This window comes from Durio zibethinus, chromosome 4, assembly GCF_047325235.1.
Source record: "Durio zibethinus cultivar Kanyao isolate XHJ-2024 chromosome 4, ASM4732523v1, whole genome shotgun sequence".
NCBI classification, from domain to species: domain Eukaryota; kingdom Viridiplantae; phylum Streptophyta; class Magnoliopsida; order Malvales; family Malvaceae; genus Durio; species Durio zibethinus.
In genome coordinates this window covers 12,760,056-12,775,545 of record NC_143165.1, presented here as the reverse complement: position 1 = coordinate 12,775,545, position 15,490 = coordinate 12,760,056, and the positions used below count along the sequence as shown (strand labels likewise).

Here is a 15,490-nt window from a genome sequence, read left to right as displayed (position 1 = left end):
ATAAATAGGCCTTTCAAAAACAACTAACTAGGTAGAGCAAAATAAATATGCTAAAAAATATATTGTTTTTGTACTGAGTGGAGCATCAAGTAAAGTGGTTGAACTTCATTTCTTGTAACCACCACCAAAAGTTCACTCGAATACACTTCTCTCTCATATATTACTTTAAGCCAAAAAAAATTCCAAGTCCTAGTGCAGACGCTACCATAACACCATTACTCCTTAGTCCCATTACCAGTAACCTAAATTTATAGGGATCAAAGATAACGACAAGCCTATTTCTAGCTATAAGCAACATTGAATGAGCTTTTTCAACCTTCCCACTCACATTAACAATCTTTGGCAAGGAAGGTTTAGTCAATTTTACGTAGTATGCCACCATAATAAACATAAATCTATTCCATTCAACCAAAGGTTGAACATTCTTAATCATCAAAATACGAAAAATAAAAGGTTTATTGTGTTTAACTTCTACCTTAAATTCATGAAACATTTAGGAGATTGGCATAAATGACATGAGTTTTTGTGAAAGTATATTCAAAGGAAAAGGTAGGTTACCATAAACTATCATAAAAGTGTTCTTTTGGACTTGTTGGACCTCCTCTATGTTCATTAACAATTTTATTAATATCATCCAACTTAGCGAATATTTGTTTAAGTTGAGAATTGATACTTTTGAGGTCAGATCGAATATTTTCGTGCAACTATTTTAACCTAGATTCAAACTGCTCAATTAGTTATTATAGTAGAGTCTTCATCCCTTCATCCACGGCCAAAATCAAAGCTTTGATACCAATGATGCAAGTCAAAATTTAAGAAAAAAAATTAAAGGAATTTCCAGAAGAGTCATAGAGTAAGAAAAAAAAGAAAAGAAGACAGAAAATTTTAGATGAAAAATAAGTTGTATCATTGCATAATAGATTACCTCTACAATTCTCTTTTTTCCTATTTTATGCTTAGTTGACAATAACAAACCGAGATTCTTGGTTGCCAACGTACTAAAAAAGTAATTAAAAAAACATAAATAAGGGCTTTAATAAGAAATAGGCCTTACAACCAAATAAAGTAACAAGCCCAACTAGTAAAACACTAACAAGCCCAACAAGTAAAACACTAAGTCCAAATAGGATAGAGCAAAATTCGGTTAAAATTGAAAAGACAAAAAAAAAAAAAACCCAAAAATTATGAAAAATCAGTTTGGGTTAGTTGGGTTAGATGGATATCTTGGTTATTGTTTTGGTTTAAATGATTAAAATGATCGATTTTTGGGTTTAAAATTTAAATTCAAATAAACCAAAATATTTGATTTAAATAATTAAAAATAAAAATGAATACCTCTCTTGCATTTTTCAGTTTTTCATTTGTAACTCTAGTGGCACACCTATCTTCTTCTCCATACCCATCTTTACTCTAAACATTTCATGTACTACCTCATTCTCATTGCCCCACACATCTTCTTCCCTAAAACCCTGTCATAGTCCGCCTCTCACTAGTCGCATTCCGCCTCTCACAACAGTCACCAGTCTCTAGAATAAACTCCTTTACTACCTCACTTCTCAATTTTCACAGATTTAAGATTTAAGATTTAAGTTTTCACACCTCACAATCACAAGCATTAACTGTCGATCCCCTTTGCCATTAGTGAGATTTCAGCTGTTCGCCCTTCTCAGCTTCCCCTTTAGCCATTTCAAGCTTCGGTAGTGGAATTTGGAAACCAACAAACTTCCGAGTTCCAACTTTCAATCAAAGGTCAGTTGAGAAATGGGCTTTTAATTTATTTTAGTTATTTTGTAACTTTAATAGTAATGTAACAAGGTACATCCTTCATGAAAGCAAAATTTCTTTTGTTATTTACATATATAACTAAAAAAGCCTATATGGGGTTTCTTTCTTATGAGTATTTGTTACTTTGCATATTTCTTTTAAAGTAGTAAATTAGGTGAAGTAATTAAAATCCATGAACAGTTTTCGAGAACTTAGTAAACCAGTAGATATTCCTTCATTTTTTTTTTTTTTTTTTGTGTTTTTGACTTGACATCATAAATTGCCTAATATCAAGGATTCTTCCCCTCCCCCCCAATTCAAGAGGGTTCCTATATCAAATTTTTTGTTAGGCCTGATTTCTACACAAATTCTTTAATTTCCATGGCATGCAAATGTGATTTCTCCATTCCCTAAGCTTAATACTATGTTCAATTTCTTCAATAGTCAGATTAGATGTGTTAAATTGATAATATTCCTAATGGATGTTTTAAGGGAATGATCCTGTCAAAGCAACAGCTAGCAGTATCAGTTAATTTATGTGGTTATGGGTGCTTTTTTGCAGTAGTTTTCTATTCAAGAATTCGTGGATCTGTTCTTAGTTTATTTACTTTTCACAAACTGAGAACTGACATGCCAAGAGCTGAATATGAGTTTAGATTTTATCCTAGACCTAGTAATAGAGCATCTTGCAGATAAATCAAATCTTCAGCTGCATTTTACAAGCAAAGGTCAGACCAACTAACCCAAGAAAACTGACCAAGATCGATCAGCTTAATTCAGTTCAATTTTTTCGATTTTCCTTATATATATCAATCAATTTGATTTTTATAATAGATTAAATTGATTAGTCAGTTTTTTAATTTTTACAACTGAATTAACTAAACTAACCGTTTGCTCTGTCATAGGTCCAAACATAACAATGAATCCAGACAATATAGGCTCGGAACACCATCATCCATCGTAAAACCACCATTAATAGACCCCAAAACCCCTTTTTTACTTTCGTTTTTTTTCAAAAAGACCCAAAAAAAGAATCATAGTGCCTACTGGAGTGAAAAGCTTTAGTCAAGCAAGTAAAAAAAAAAGGCAAATCAATCAGAGTCAAAAAAATATATTTTTAGTTGGTTTCAGGAGAGAAACTGCACGATTGGTTGAGCAAAAAAAGAGGAAATAAAAGGTGAAAGGAAAAGGTGTTAGAAAAGTAAAAAGGGGGGGCTAAAAAAGTAGAATATAGGAATTGCTCATGAAAAAAAAAAAAAAAAGGGAAAATAGGAAGTCAAGCGGATTGCACTTAGTGGACCCAATTCAAGCCCCATCCACTAAGAGTTTAGTTTAAGTGTCACGGACTTAAGAAAAAGTCTTGAATTTCATGTCAAATATAATAGGAGGGTTATTGAGATATATAAGGGTTCACACCACTTTCATCTTATGAGATATTTTTTGTAGGACAAAATTATGAGATCAAGGGATTAGAGCGGATAATACCTCACAAGGGTGTGAACTGTGGCAGGAAAATTGATCTAGGATGTCGGATGAGTGGATGCTCGGGTCCCGGAGCCACAGGAGTTCGGAGCTTAAGTCTCGACCCATGACAAGTGGTATCAGAGTCAACTCTAAACCGTTCGGTTTACGTCAAGTGCCTCGAGGGAGGTAGGCAGGATGATCAATCTCCGTGAGGAAGGCGTCACGAGGTTGGATAGGGGAGAATGTCACGAAGAATGTCACGGACCTAAAAAAAAATCTTGAATCCCACATTGAACATAATAGGAGGGTCACTGGGGTGGTTCACACCAACTTCGCCTTGTGAGACGTCTTTTGTAGGATAAAATCGTGAGGCCAAGAGGGCCAAAGCTGATAATACCTCACAAAAATGTGAACTGTGACAAGAAGGTTGATCTAAGACTCAGATGAGTGGATACTCGAGTCCCGAAACCATACGAGTTCGGAGCTTAAATCTCGACCCGTGACATAAGCACTTTGAACTTAAGGCCCAAAGATTTGTTGGGTTTATTTTCTTGTCTCTTGTTTTCATGTATTATTATATATAAAAGTTACTTTAATATTTATGTGTTTTGATAAATTTTTATACTACTAAATATTTTTGAAAATAAATTTGATGTGGATAGTTGAAATTTTTAGTGTTATAAAAATTAATAAATAATAATAAACAAAATAAATGCTTTCATATATAAAAATAATAATAATGAATAAGTCTAAAAATAAGAAATTGGTTATTTTAAGAAAAGCATTGAAAAGTTCTTTTAAACAAAGTAAAACAAAAGATAATATTTATAGGTAAAATATAATTTTGGAGATCCTGCTTAAATATTAGAAAGGATTCAAATAATTATTCTACGAAGGAGTATTATCTTTGTTTTGGGAATTACCATGGGATTTTCTTTCAAATAGAATAATATTTCTCAAATTCTACTTAAGTATTAAAAAATTAAGAAAATTTTCTATCTCTAAAGGTTTTTATCAAAGAAATAATGATAAGAAGTATAAAAATAATATTTTAAAAAATAATAATTAATTGCTTTGTGTGATTTTTATTTCCTTTATTTATTTCATATATGGCATTACATGCATCATAGTTGATAATAAATATGAAATAAACAAAAATAAAATTTTTAAAAAAATATTTTTAAAAATAAAAACAAATATTTTTAAGTCAAAATAATTCTTGATATCTTATTTAGATATTTTAGAGTTTTCAGTAATTATTTTTTATAAAAGAATATTAATTAGATTTTAAGGATCACTATGAGAATCTCAAGCGAAACAATATTTTTTAAAATTTTACCTCAAATATTGGAGAATTTAGAAAATATATCGAAATCTGTTATGGTATGAGTTTCATTCCCTTTAAAAGTTGTAGCTATCCCAAAGTCTGAAACCTTGGGATTCATCTCAGCATCTATTAGAGTATTGCTTGCTGTTAGATCCATGTGGATGGTTCTCCTCCCAAGGCAATGATTCATTTTTCTCTTGCCCTTATGAGAAGTTTGGAACAAGAATCTCCATTTTCTTCACTGCAGGGATCAGGGGCCATAAGGTTCATTTTTGAAGCCTAAAACCATTATATAGCATTAATCCTCTAAGCTTTTGCCCAAAGCATGATATTAAATGTCTGGAACAATGCAGTTGGTAATTGGTATAATCTGAAACCTGTCTCCAAATTAAAAAGCATAAAAGTAAATGGATCTGTTGTTACTCACAAGAGAGGGTAACTTAACTGGTATATGGCTCCAAGCAGCAGTTTATAAGCCACAGCCTAAAGATGAGCAGCACTCTGACAATTTTGCATAAAGATTTTTATTTTCTTAAGATATGGCTCTACCATTTTCTTTTTATCTTAGAATGTTTTGGGGCTTTGACTAATTTGAAATTCAATTCCATATACATTGAAATACCCTCAAAACTCAAATATCTTGACAACTACAGAATGCATCTATGCCTCACTCCACCAGGTTAAACATGTGCCTGTTAGTGCAGTTGAACAGGCTAAACATATGCTCACCAGTAATCCAAAAACTCTCAGACTGCTTATATCTATCGTGCCTCTAAGAACGTAGAAGTAATTTCATTTACTGAATATGATGAAGATTCTATCCCAAGAGGATTCCTTTCTGTGTAGAAACCAGGTTGCTTTGGCTGGGGCAATGAACCATCACTTCCCAACATTAGAACCACTGAAGCCATGTTTGGCCTGTCTTCTGGTAGTTGTTGAACACACAGCAGTCCTACATGGATGCATCTTAACACTTTTGATACAACACAAGAGTTTAGCAAAAATTTATCGACTAGGTCCAGGGGCTTCTCATCCATCCACAATCTCCATGCCTGAAAAACATCAAGAAAATCTCAGTTACAGACAACCCCCACCTAAAAGTAGACAGTTTTAAATACGAAAATGACAGAAAAAAAGATATGAAACTGATAAGATTTAAAATTTTAATAAAAAACATATATGGGTTTGATAAAAACAAAAAAATGTGCTTTTGTGTTAGATGTACTGACACAAATTTTGATATGATAATTTTCGCGTTTTATACATTTTAGACTCAAAATAGTTGATATAAATAAACAAGTCATCAGGCCTATCCGAAATGTTGCAAAATCACTAAAAAATTCTTCCATCCTTGCAACATAAAAAACCAGCTTTTATTATCAAAGAGGAAATGACACTTAGTAATGGTTCTTTGACGTGATGTAAAAACAGAAGATCCTTATCTTTGTGCTTACATGTCCAAGCAGGTTAAGATGGTGATCTGAGTGATGAAATCCTCTATTTCTCTTCTCACTCAATATTTCTAGCAATAAAACACCAAAGCTAAAGACGTCTGATTTCACTGAAAAGAGTCCATCAATGGCATATTCAGGTGGCATATATCCACTGCAAAAAACCATTGCAGAAAAGAATGAGTTTAAAAACTTTAAGATCAAAACAAAGTAAACCACAGACCACTTTTAGGTGGACGTACTATGTTCCAACAACTCTTTTTGTAGTTGCCACACTTTGATCTCTTCCAAATGTTTTAGCCATACCAAAATCTGAAATTTTTGGATTCATTTCATTGTCTAGCAACACATTGCTGGCTTTCAGATCTCTATGGATAATTTTCAGTCTTGAGTCTTGGTGAAGGTAAAGAAGCCCCCGTGCAATCCCACAAATGATATGAAAGCGCAAATGCCAATCTAGTATTTTGATTCTTTTTCTGTCTGTCAAAATGGCATTCAAGTTAGTAAATTACTATTTGAAGGAAACACAAGCTTAGCTCAGTCGGTTCAGTTGGTATCCAGTAGGTCTGGGTTTAAATGTCACCACCTGCAACCCCTTTCCCGGCCTACCAAAAAATTTCTATTTGTAGGCTTCTGAAAAAGGAAAACATAATAGAAAACGAAAGGAATATCTTGAATTTAGAACAGGTCATACCAAAAATAAAATAGTCCAAACTTCGGTTGGGCATGTACTCATAGATCAGCATCCTCTCATCTCCATGAATACAGCAACCAAGAAGCTTCACAAGATTTCTGTGCTGAAGTCTTGCAATCAAGATAACTTCATTCTTGAACTCTGTCCGTCCTTGGCCAGAGTTTCCTGAAAGTCTTTTCACTGCTATATCTTGTCCATCTCTCAAAGTACCCTGGAAATCATTCAATATAAAAAGGTTTGATTATCTTATGTGTGCCAATATCTGCCTTTGGCATATTATTACATTACCTTGTAAACAGGTCCAAAACCACCTTCACCAAGCTTGTTATTACTTGAAAAGTTGTCAGTAGATATTGCTATAGTATTGAAGTCATATCTTGGCAGTTCCATGTCATCATTTGCATCTTCATCCATCCTGTCTTCACTTTTTGTTGACACTGAAATCATATGGAACAGATCAGGTATGAGTCGCAGTATATAAAACTCTTTCCATTCATGTACTGTTTGAATTTAACAGAAATTAGCCAATGCTATTCTGTAAACATAAAAGAGTATTAGCTATCAGTTATGCTACCTAGGATTTGATGCTTCCTCTTCCAGATAAACAATTGTAATCCTATTATCAGACATCCGATGATGAATATTAACAGAATGCTTATGAACCTCAATCTCTTCTCATTTTTATGCCTCTGCTTCTCAATATGATCTAGAACAAACAGCAACATGTCAGTAAAACATAATATGACTTGTGGAGATCCCCTCCAAATGATATGAAGTTATACATCCAAAAGAAAATTGATAGCAGCTTGAACCAAATACAGGTTACCAATAACCCTGCTAAAAAATCCTTTTGTTGCTTTAAAGTTACAGAAAATCTAATTCAACATAACGTTTAGTTACATCAACAGTCACGTGGACCATTGGTAGAATGTTCGACTCTTAGTTCTAGTGACTAAAGTTTAAATCCCGGCAACCTCAAGTACCAAAAAATGTTAGTTTGGTCATCCTTTGCAACCAACAGAAAGAAAGGGAAAAGAAAAAGAAATAAATGGTACCTAGTTCTGAAGCAGCCATCCGTACGTACAGTTCCTGTCCACCTTCATTGAATTCCCTTACATCCATTAAATCATTGAACCAAAGCAAGCAGCCACTTCCTCCTCCCCTGATATCAGAATTTGCATAGGCAGTGCAAGAACAGTTTTTCAAACACATTTCCCTGCACATATCTAGGCTCATGGTGCCATTAAACCAAGAGAATGAAGTATCAGGTAATTTTATTCCGCTATGCTTTAGAAAACCATCTTGACTTCCACAATTTAGTGGAGTCCTTCGAACACAGCCGTCAGTCCAATCTAATAAGCTCCAATCCCTTGGAAATTTGGGTACAAATCCTTCTAAGCATTCACATACAGGAGAACCTTGGATGTTGCATCGACCATATGCACCACATAAAGCATAGTTATCACAGTTATCCATCATCATGGATGAGAAAAGGACCCAAGTTTGTGTTCGATCAACCCAGACGAAACGTTGCGCAGGACCTGATTGGTTCACAACTATCCTTGAGACAACCGAACTGTTATATAGTTTATATGAGTAATGTACTTCTTTCTCATTGAATATGAATTCAAAGCTGTATATATTGTTTTTCTTCAGCTCAGGAAGTCCAGTAAACCTGAGTCCATTCCATGGACCACAACGAAACTGAAATTTAGTTCCTTTCATTATAACTAGTTGTGGAAATCCAAGAGAATCTATCCGAAGTGAAAACTCACCTTGAGCTGGATCATCTGCACTCTTCCAGGATGATAAAAACGTTTCTTTACCTGTGATGAAATCCTTTCCAAGTTTCATTACTGGAAGCAAGGTATCTGATGGATAATCAAAACCTTGCCATAAATTGTTATCATCCCCATCTCTGACCACAAGGTTTCCCGAGTCCAAGAGCTGTGCAACTGGATTCTGTGGAGGTCTTGATGTATTGGATGACCAAAATATGCTGTTTGTGTTGTCCCTAAGTAGAAGAATTCCTTGGCTACTCATACTTAAAACTCCTGATGTACCAAGGATCGGAGTTTTTCTGTTGGCTATCCATACTACTGTTCTGATGGATACTTTTTTGGTATTGTACCAAATTCCGAGGTATCGGCTTGTGGAATTACCAGGACTGAAGAAACCAAGTTGAAAGATTCCATCTGCTGATATTAAAATGTCAGTGTTGCTATCTTTTATTAACTGACCTGGTGTAATAGTACTTTTTGCACAAGAAGTTGTTAGCAGGCACAGTAAGTAAATGTACACTAGAACCATCGCAACCATTGATTCCTACATTTACTTCAAGCAGTATAGATCATCCATCGTTTAAGAAAAGCTTGAAGGTATTATTTGCAACAAAATACAGAAATACTGGTTCTATGGTAGAATTATAAGGAATAATATGGTTTTGGCCTGATCAAGAAATTTTCAGCCATTGTAGCCAGCAAAAAAACTAAGAACTGTTGGTTTCAATTCAATTTCCTCTACTGGCTTATGAAACCTTACCTTAGATATTAAATTTTCTCAATGCAACAATGAATGCAGTGGTATAAACATGACCAAGTCATGAAAATTTAATCAATAAACATCATATTGTCAAGTCTATGTGGTCCAACAGCCAAAAAAGTCCACGGTTGCCATACTCAGGGACTGCATCACCTTCAAATTCTTAGTAACTACGAAAGTGTCAGCATATATTAATTTGATTGTTCATACTTAATTTCAAACTCTGTCACCACCAGAAGTCTTGGTCTTTTGTTTTCTGTTCTACGTCAATTATCTAGTACAAATCACCTTTTAATGGCCTTGAATTTCTTTGGTACAAGCCTCTTTCATTGCACAGTCGATCTTACAGTCATTAATGTGCTTTTACTTCATGTCTGATGCATTTAGAAGATCTTTCTCATTGCAATAAGGCCCTTGGAAATGGAAGAAGAGATTGCAACCTCCCAAAATTGAATCAAGGCTCTTTCTACTTGGATTGTTCCCGGTATACGATACACATTAGCCGAAGTTCCATAAAAAGCTGTAAAATCTGCATAGAGAAGTTGTCAGAACAGAACTAGTGCAGGTTCTCTGCTTCAATGCTTTATATGACCTGAGTTGCTATCTTTGAAGAATTACTATAATCTATGTGATTGTGTATGACACCAAATGCAGATATTGACACCTGGCTAGGTTTTTTTGTTTTTGCTGTAACTTGTGGACTAAGCTATAAGTGAATCGGAGAGGTGGAGGAGGGATGGGATTATATAAAGGGGATTTCAAGGTGTGGGGGGGTGGGGAGGAAAATCGGGTTTTTTCAGGAAAGAGTGAGTGGACATTGAAGACAATTGAGAGTACATGATAATAAGACAAATTTTAGGGTGGAATAGTGAGCTTCTTGCACCTTTCATTGGGTAGCATGATAATAGGATAAATTATTGAATCCTTCTATTATTCTCTTTTTTTTTTCCTAAATAAAGGTGGCCAAAAAATGTAAAAAAAAAAAGAAAGAGCGAAGAGAGAAATATGATTGATGAAGTAAGAGAAGGTAAAATTGTTGATTTCTTTTTTTTTTTTTTTAAATCCTAATGGGAAAAAAGTAAAATGGATGAGGAAGTTGGTTGCCACATGAACATAGTCTAAAAAATTTATAACTTTGATTGTGGATTAGCTCATGAAATACATAAGGTAAAAAAACAATATTACATTGCTTATTCCCAAGCTACATTAATCCTAAGCACAAATTACAAAAATGTAAGATTAGTTTGATAGGCTAAAACTCTTTCACTATTATTTTAGAGGTATATATACAAATCCATGTAGAAATTAAAGCTATATGACAGATGGAAAGCATTAAGAAAATCTTTTGTTATGATGAAAAACTATCTAACATATTTGGTCATATTATGGTTGAAAATAAACACGTGCTAGGTGAAATGATTGGCAATGAAATCAAAACAATTACATTCTGGATAATGTAGAAGCCAATTTTTTCTATGGTCTCTTGACTTAATCTGCATGAAAGCAACAAAGCACGCCAATGTATCAAATTTTTGCTAAAGTTTTAGAGATTATAATTGTTGCTGAGTATAAAAGAATTTTAGAGTTTCAAAGTTTAGTATATAATTCCATAAAGCCATATACTTTACCCTTTCTTCACAAACTATATTAAGATTTAATTGCATAAGCAACATACTTTTAATTTAGACAAAAGAATTAACAGAAAATAAAACCAGGTAGTGAGGAGATCATTCCATTTACTTCTTAATTCTACAATTCTAGTCAAGAATTCAACAATGAGATGTGAACACGGTGACCAACAAACAACATTCCTCTCTTATATTAACAGAGAGAAATTGTTGCTTTTATTAGGTATCCTTTCAAACTAAATAATATTTCTTCAAAAAATTTTAAAAAATAAAATTGTCGCTTACCAAAGTAATAAGTTGATCACGATCCTTGCTCGTTAAAAATCCTTTGTAAATTAAAGTCCAACATAATGAAAAAAAAAGTGATACATTTAATATTTGATGGGACCATCTAGTTCAACTCTTGATGCCATTAATTTTGTTACTATACTAATGATATTATTTACTATGAATGATAAAAGTGAAGAGTATCCATTCTATGTCACATTGCTGTTGTAAAAAATGGGTTAGAATTATTTATTTCTAACACCAAAATTTCAACTCTTTCGCTCTTTATTTTTCATGGATAATTGTATATTTACAAAACTAAGTAAATTTAGTACTACCCATAATCTTATTTATTTTAGTGTTTCTCACTAAAGTTCAAAATCATCAAGAAATTTATGAAACTTCCATGTCATGCCAAGGAAAAAGAAATGTAAAAGCAGTACCAAGGGATTGCATAAGGCCAAGCTTTAGAGGGCTACTCAGTAGGTTAGAATACTACAAAACTTAATGGGTTGTGGTTTCAATTTTTTGTAGTTGAAGAAAATCAAAAGGCATTCAAGCCATCAGAATTCACACATGTAAATTAAAAAAAAAATTACAAAAATTTCAGCATAAATGATCTTCAGCTTATTCATAGTTCACCATCTCAAAGACTCATCCAATTAATTCCATAAAAATCATAATTAAAAATAAAAAGTAATATTAATAAACTAATCATCAATTAGTAAACTAAAAAACAAAGCATTAATTTTACTCAAAAATAAAATAACAAGAAGAAAAAATGAAACTGATTAAAACAATTTCACAGTTTAAATGTTCATTATATAAAATTTTAAAAGGAGAAGTAAGGATTGAAGAGAAAACCTCCAAATAGTCAACACTGTCATTAGAAGAACTCCACTTTACAACATCTTTCCAATCCTTAAGGCATCCAATGAACACCTATAAAAACGAAAACAAATCAGTGAATTAAGATTGAAGCAAATCTCACTGTATAAATTACCCAAAAAAAATTGAGCTAATTTTTCTTGAAAATCAAACGGGGAAAGGAAAACAAAAAGAATTGAAAGAATATAAGAAAACAATTCAAGATTCAGTTTAAGAGACCACTTCTTTTTTTCTTATACCCAAACTAAGATTAAAGATGGTGTAACGAAGTTTATTGTCTAGATAGATTTGATGTTATTGGAAGAATTGTCAAAGAAAGAAAAAAATGATTGTAAGAATAAATTTAAAAAAAAAAGTGAAAAGAAAGTAAAGATGACAAAAAAGGCAAAAAAATGTCAAAGCCTTTCCTCTTACCCACCCCATCAAATGAAAGTGAACCCTAAAAGAAAAAAAAAAAGCCAACTGAGGTGACGTGGACACCTTCAGAATTCTCAAATCTTTGCAAAATTCATATTATGAATTTTACTCTAAATCTACGTTTATAATTTTAAAAATGTAATATTTAGTGTTTGTAATATCAATAAATACTACGTTTCTAATTTAAGAAATGTAATTTTTGATGAATTTTTTTAATTAATAACTATGTTTACACTTTAAAAAACGTAATTTTTGTAAAATATATTTTTTATAAACGTCAATTAATATTGTATTTCTAATTTGAAAAATATAGTTTTTGATTTTTTTTTTTATTAATGACTATGTTTATTATTTTAAGTAGAGATTCCTCATGTCCTATCAACTATTTTTATCATACATTCTCAATAACTAGTCTATCATTTCACATATTAATTAATAGTCTTAAAAAGCAAAAGTGAAAGGAAAAGGTAAGGGGTAATTTGTTTTTGTTTTCAAATTTTTTGAAAATTGAAAACAAAAACATGTTTGGTAGGTTGTTTTTAGTGATAAACATTTTGCTTTTTGTTTTCTATTTTTGAAAGCCCAAGATAAAGTTTTGAAAAGTTTTGAAAATTATGGAAAAAAAAAAAAATGGTGTTTTTAGTTTTTTGGAAATAATTTGGCATTGTTACTACATAGGTACCGTTCATAAAAATTATAATTAAACTGTTACAGTGATGCTAAAATTATTATATTAATAAAATAATATTTTTATTATATAAATATTATATTAATAAATAATATATTAATAAATAATATTGTATTTATTATATAAATAATATAATATTAATAAATAATATAACATAATATTAATAAATAATAAAATTATTATATTAATATTATTAATATTGTTATACTATTAATAACAAATGGAGTTTGAAAACTTTAACCACTTTTTTTTTATATGTTTTTGTTTTCACATTTCTAAAACAAAAACATTTTGTCCAAACATGTTTTTCAATTCAATAAATTGAAAATAAAACAAAAAAAATTCAAAAACATAAACTATAAAGCACACAATAATACCAAACGATCCCTAAATCAACGAATCTCACTAAAATTTTCTTTTTACTTTCTCAAGAATTTTTTTTACAATAAAAAACTACAAAGATTACCTTTATTACATAAGAAAGGTACTCTTTATGCACCAAAATTTCTCATTTTACTTTTCCAAGAACTCTTTTTTTCATAACAAAAAACTATAAGGACAATATTTCTTATATAAGATACGTAGCCTTCATGTACCAAAGCAAAAGTGATAAAGGAAAAGGGAAGTTAATGAATCTCACCAAATCTTATCTTTTAGTTTTTTAAGAATTCTTTTTTACAACAAAAATTACAAAACTACCTTCTTATGCAAAAAAAGCAGTCATTATGTATCAAAATCTCACCAAATATTTTCCTTTTACTTTCTTAATAACATTTTTATAAGCAAAAAACTACATAGACTACCTTTTTTATGTAAGAAATGTAATCTTTGTGCACTAAAATCTTATCAAATCTTTTCCTTTTACATTTTTAAGAATTTTTTTTAACCAAAAAACTACAAAGACTACCTTTTTTATGTAAGAAACGTAGCCTTTGTGTACCAAAATCTCATTAAATCTTCTATTTTTACTTTCCCAATTTTTTTTTTTTAAAATAGTTATGTGTGAGAACTTATGAAAGCTCTTGAAAGCAATACATTTTCTTTTTTTACTCTTAATGCTCATGAAAGCAATATCACGTTAAAATTGAGGTTTGACAAATACATATGGGTGAGAGCTGGTTTTGGCTTTACAAAGATTATGTTTTTATATGAGAAACGCGATCTTTGGATTGTTTTCAAAAACTACATATCAAAAACAAAAATTATTGTCTTTGTTAGCTTTTCATTTATGTTTTTTATGTCAAAACATGATCTTTGTTAGTTGTTCATGTAAAAAACCTTTCACTTTTCTCGTTCTCTCTTCGGGTATATTAGAGAATAACTAGCTCTCTTTTTTCTAACATATTTTTAGAAAAAAAAAACAAAAAAAGCAAAAAAAAAAAAGTAAACCGTGAAGCCACCACATGGCACTCATAATAAAAAATCTTGTGTTCTGTACATTTGCAAAATTTATCTTATGAATTCATATCACATGATTTAATTCGTAATCTTCCAATTTAAAATTTGCGAAGTTTTTTTCTATATACTTTAGTTAAGTCAACCTATGATTCAAATAGTGATTTAATAATGGAATTGTGACCTCAAAATTATGGTAATGCCATCACCTGCCACCACTATTGAAAGAAATGTTGTTGAGAAATTTATTCATAGTTAAAACGGTCCGTAACGATCGTAAAATAACAGCGTAATAAGAAATAATGGTAATAACGGATCGTAATTGCCGCTATTATCATTTTCCTCCTCACGGATCAACAGTTTAAGAAAAAAAATAAAATTTCAACACTATCAAAATAAAGCAATAAGCTCGCAAAAGTAAAAGTAAAAGCAAAAGAAAAAAATAAAACTCAAAATCTCAGGTCCTTAGTATCAAAATCAATCTAAAAACTAGTTAGAAAATAGACAAATTATTTATCAACCATTCAATTGGCATTTCGGCAGCAACCTTAACTTAATCCGTAAATTACCCAAATTTAAATCAACCTCAAGTTCTCAATCAACGTTCAAGATCAAAGAAGATAAGAAAAGAAAGTTAAATTACCTTTTTTTTTTTTACAAAATTTTTGTAAAATGATATCTGTCTTTGTGAGAGTTTGAAAGAAATGAACAAGGTATTCTGTAGGTACTAAGCAAGTGATAGCAATAAAAGAATGCGAGAGAAAATGAGAGATAAAAAAAAAAGGAGAGAAGAATATTCTCGAGGGCCAAGCTCTAGAAGCATGAAGAAGACAAATAGAAAAAAGAAAGCTAGGTGCTTGGGTCTACTGATATTAGATAAAATTGGGGGATATTGGGGCACATGGGTGGATGGGGGATTGGGTAAGGTGGGATGGAGTGGGCGGTGGGGGGATGAATGTTTTATTT

The 15,490-nt window shown here is 31.5% G+C and overlaps 1 protein-coding gene across 7 annotated transcripts; it reads right to left on the bottom strand.

Moving 5' to 3' along the window:
• Window positions 1-4,921: 4,921 nt before the first annotated feature.
• LOC111287737 (G-type lectin S-receptor-like serine/threonine-protein kinase At4g27290) lies at window positions 4,922-12,445 on the bottom strand. 7 transcript variants are annotated; one of them, XM_089759682.1, is made up of 11 exons: window positions 12,264-12,421; window positions 12,001-12,078; window positions 9,530-9,770; window positions 8,476-8,895; window positions 7,756-8,375; window positions 7,275-7,406; window positions 6,989-7,137; window positions 6,701-6,911; window positions 6,249-6,486; window positions 6,010-6,160; window positions 4,922-5,607 (listed from the first exon to the last, which is right to left on the bottom strand). In XM_089759682.1, exons 5-11 carry the CDS (start codon window positions 8,180-8,182, stop codon window positions 5,317-5,319), a joined length of 1,599 nt encoding a protein of 532 aa, XP_089615808.1. In that variant the 5' UTR covers window positions 8,183-8,375; window positions 8,476-8,895; window positions 9,530-9,770; window positions 12,001-12,078; window positions 12,264-12,421; the 3' UTR covers window positions 4,922-5,316. The 7 variants fall into 7 exon arrangements, with proteins under 7 accessions (XP_089615808.1, XP_089615807.1, XP_089615806.1 ...); XM_089759681.1 differs by having other exon boundaries at window positions 12,244-12,351; XM_089759680.1 differs by having other exon boundaries at window positions 12,001-12,445.
• Between the last annotated feature and the right edge of the window lie 3,045 nt (window positions 12,446-15,490).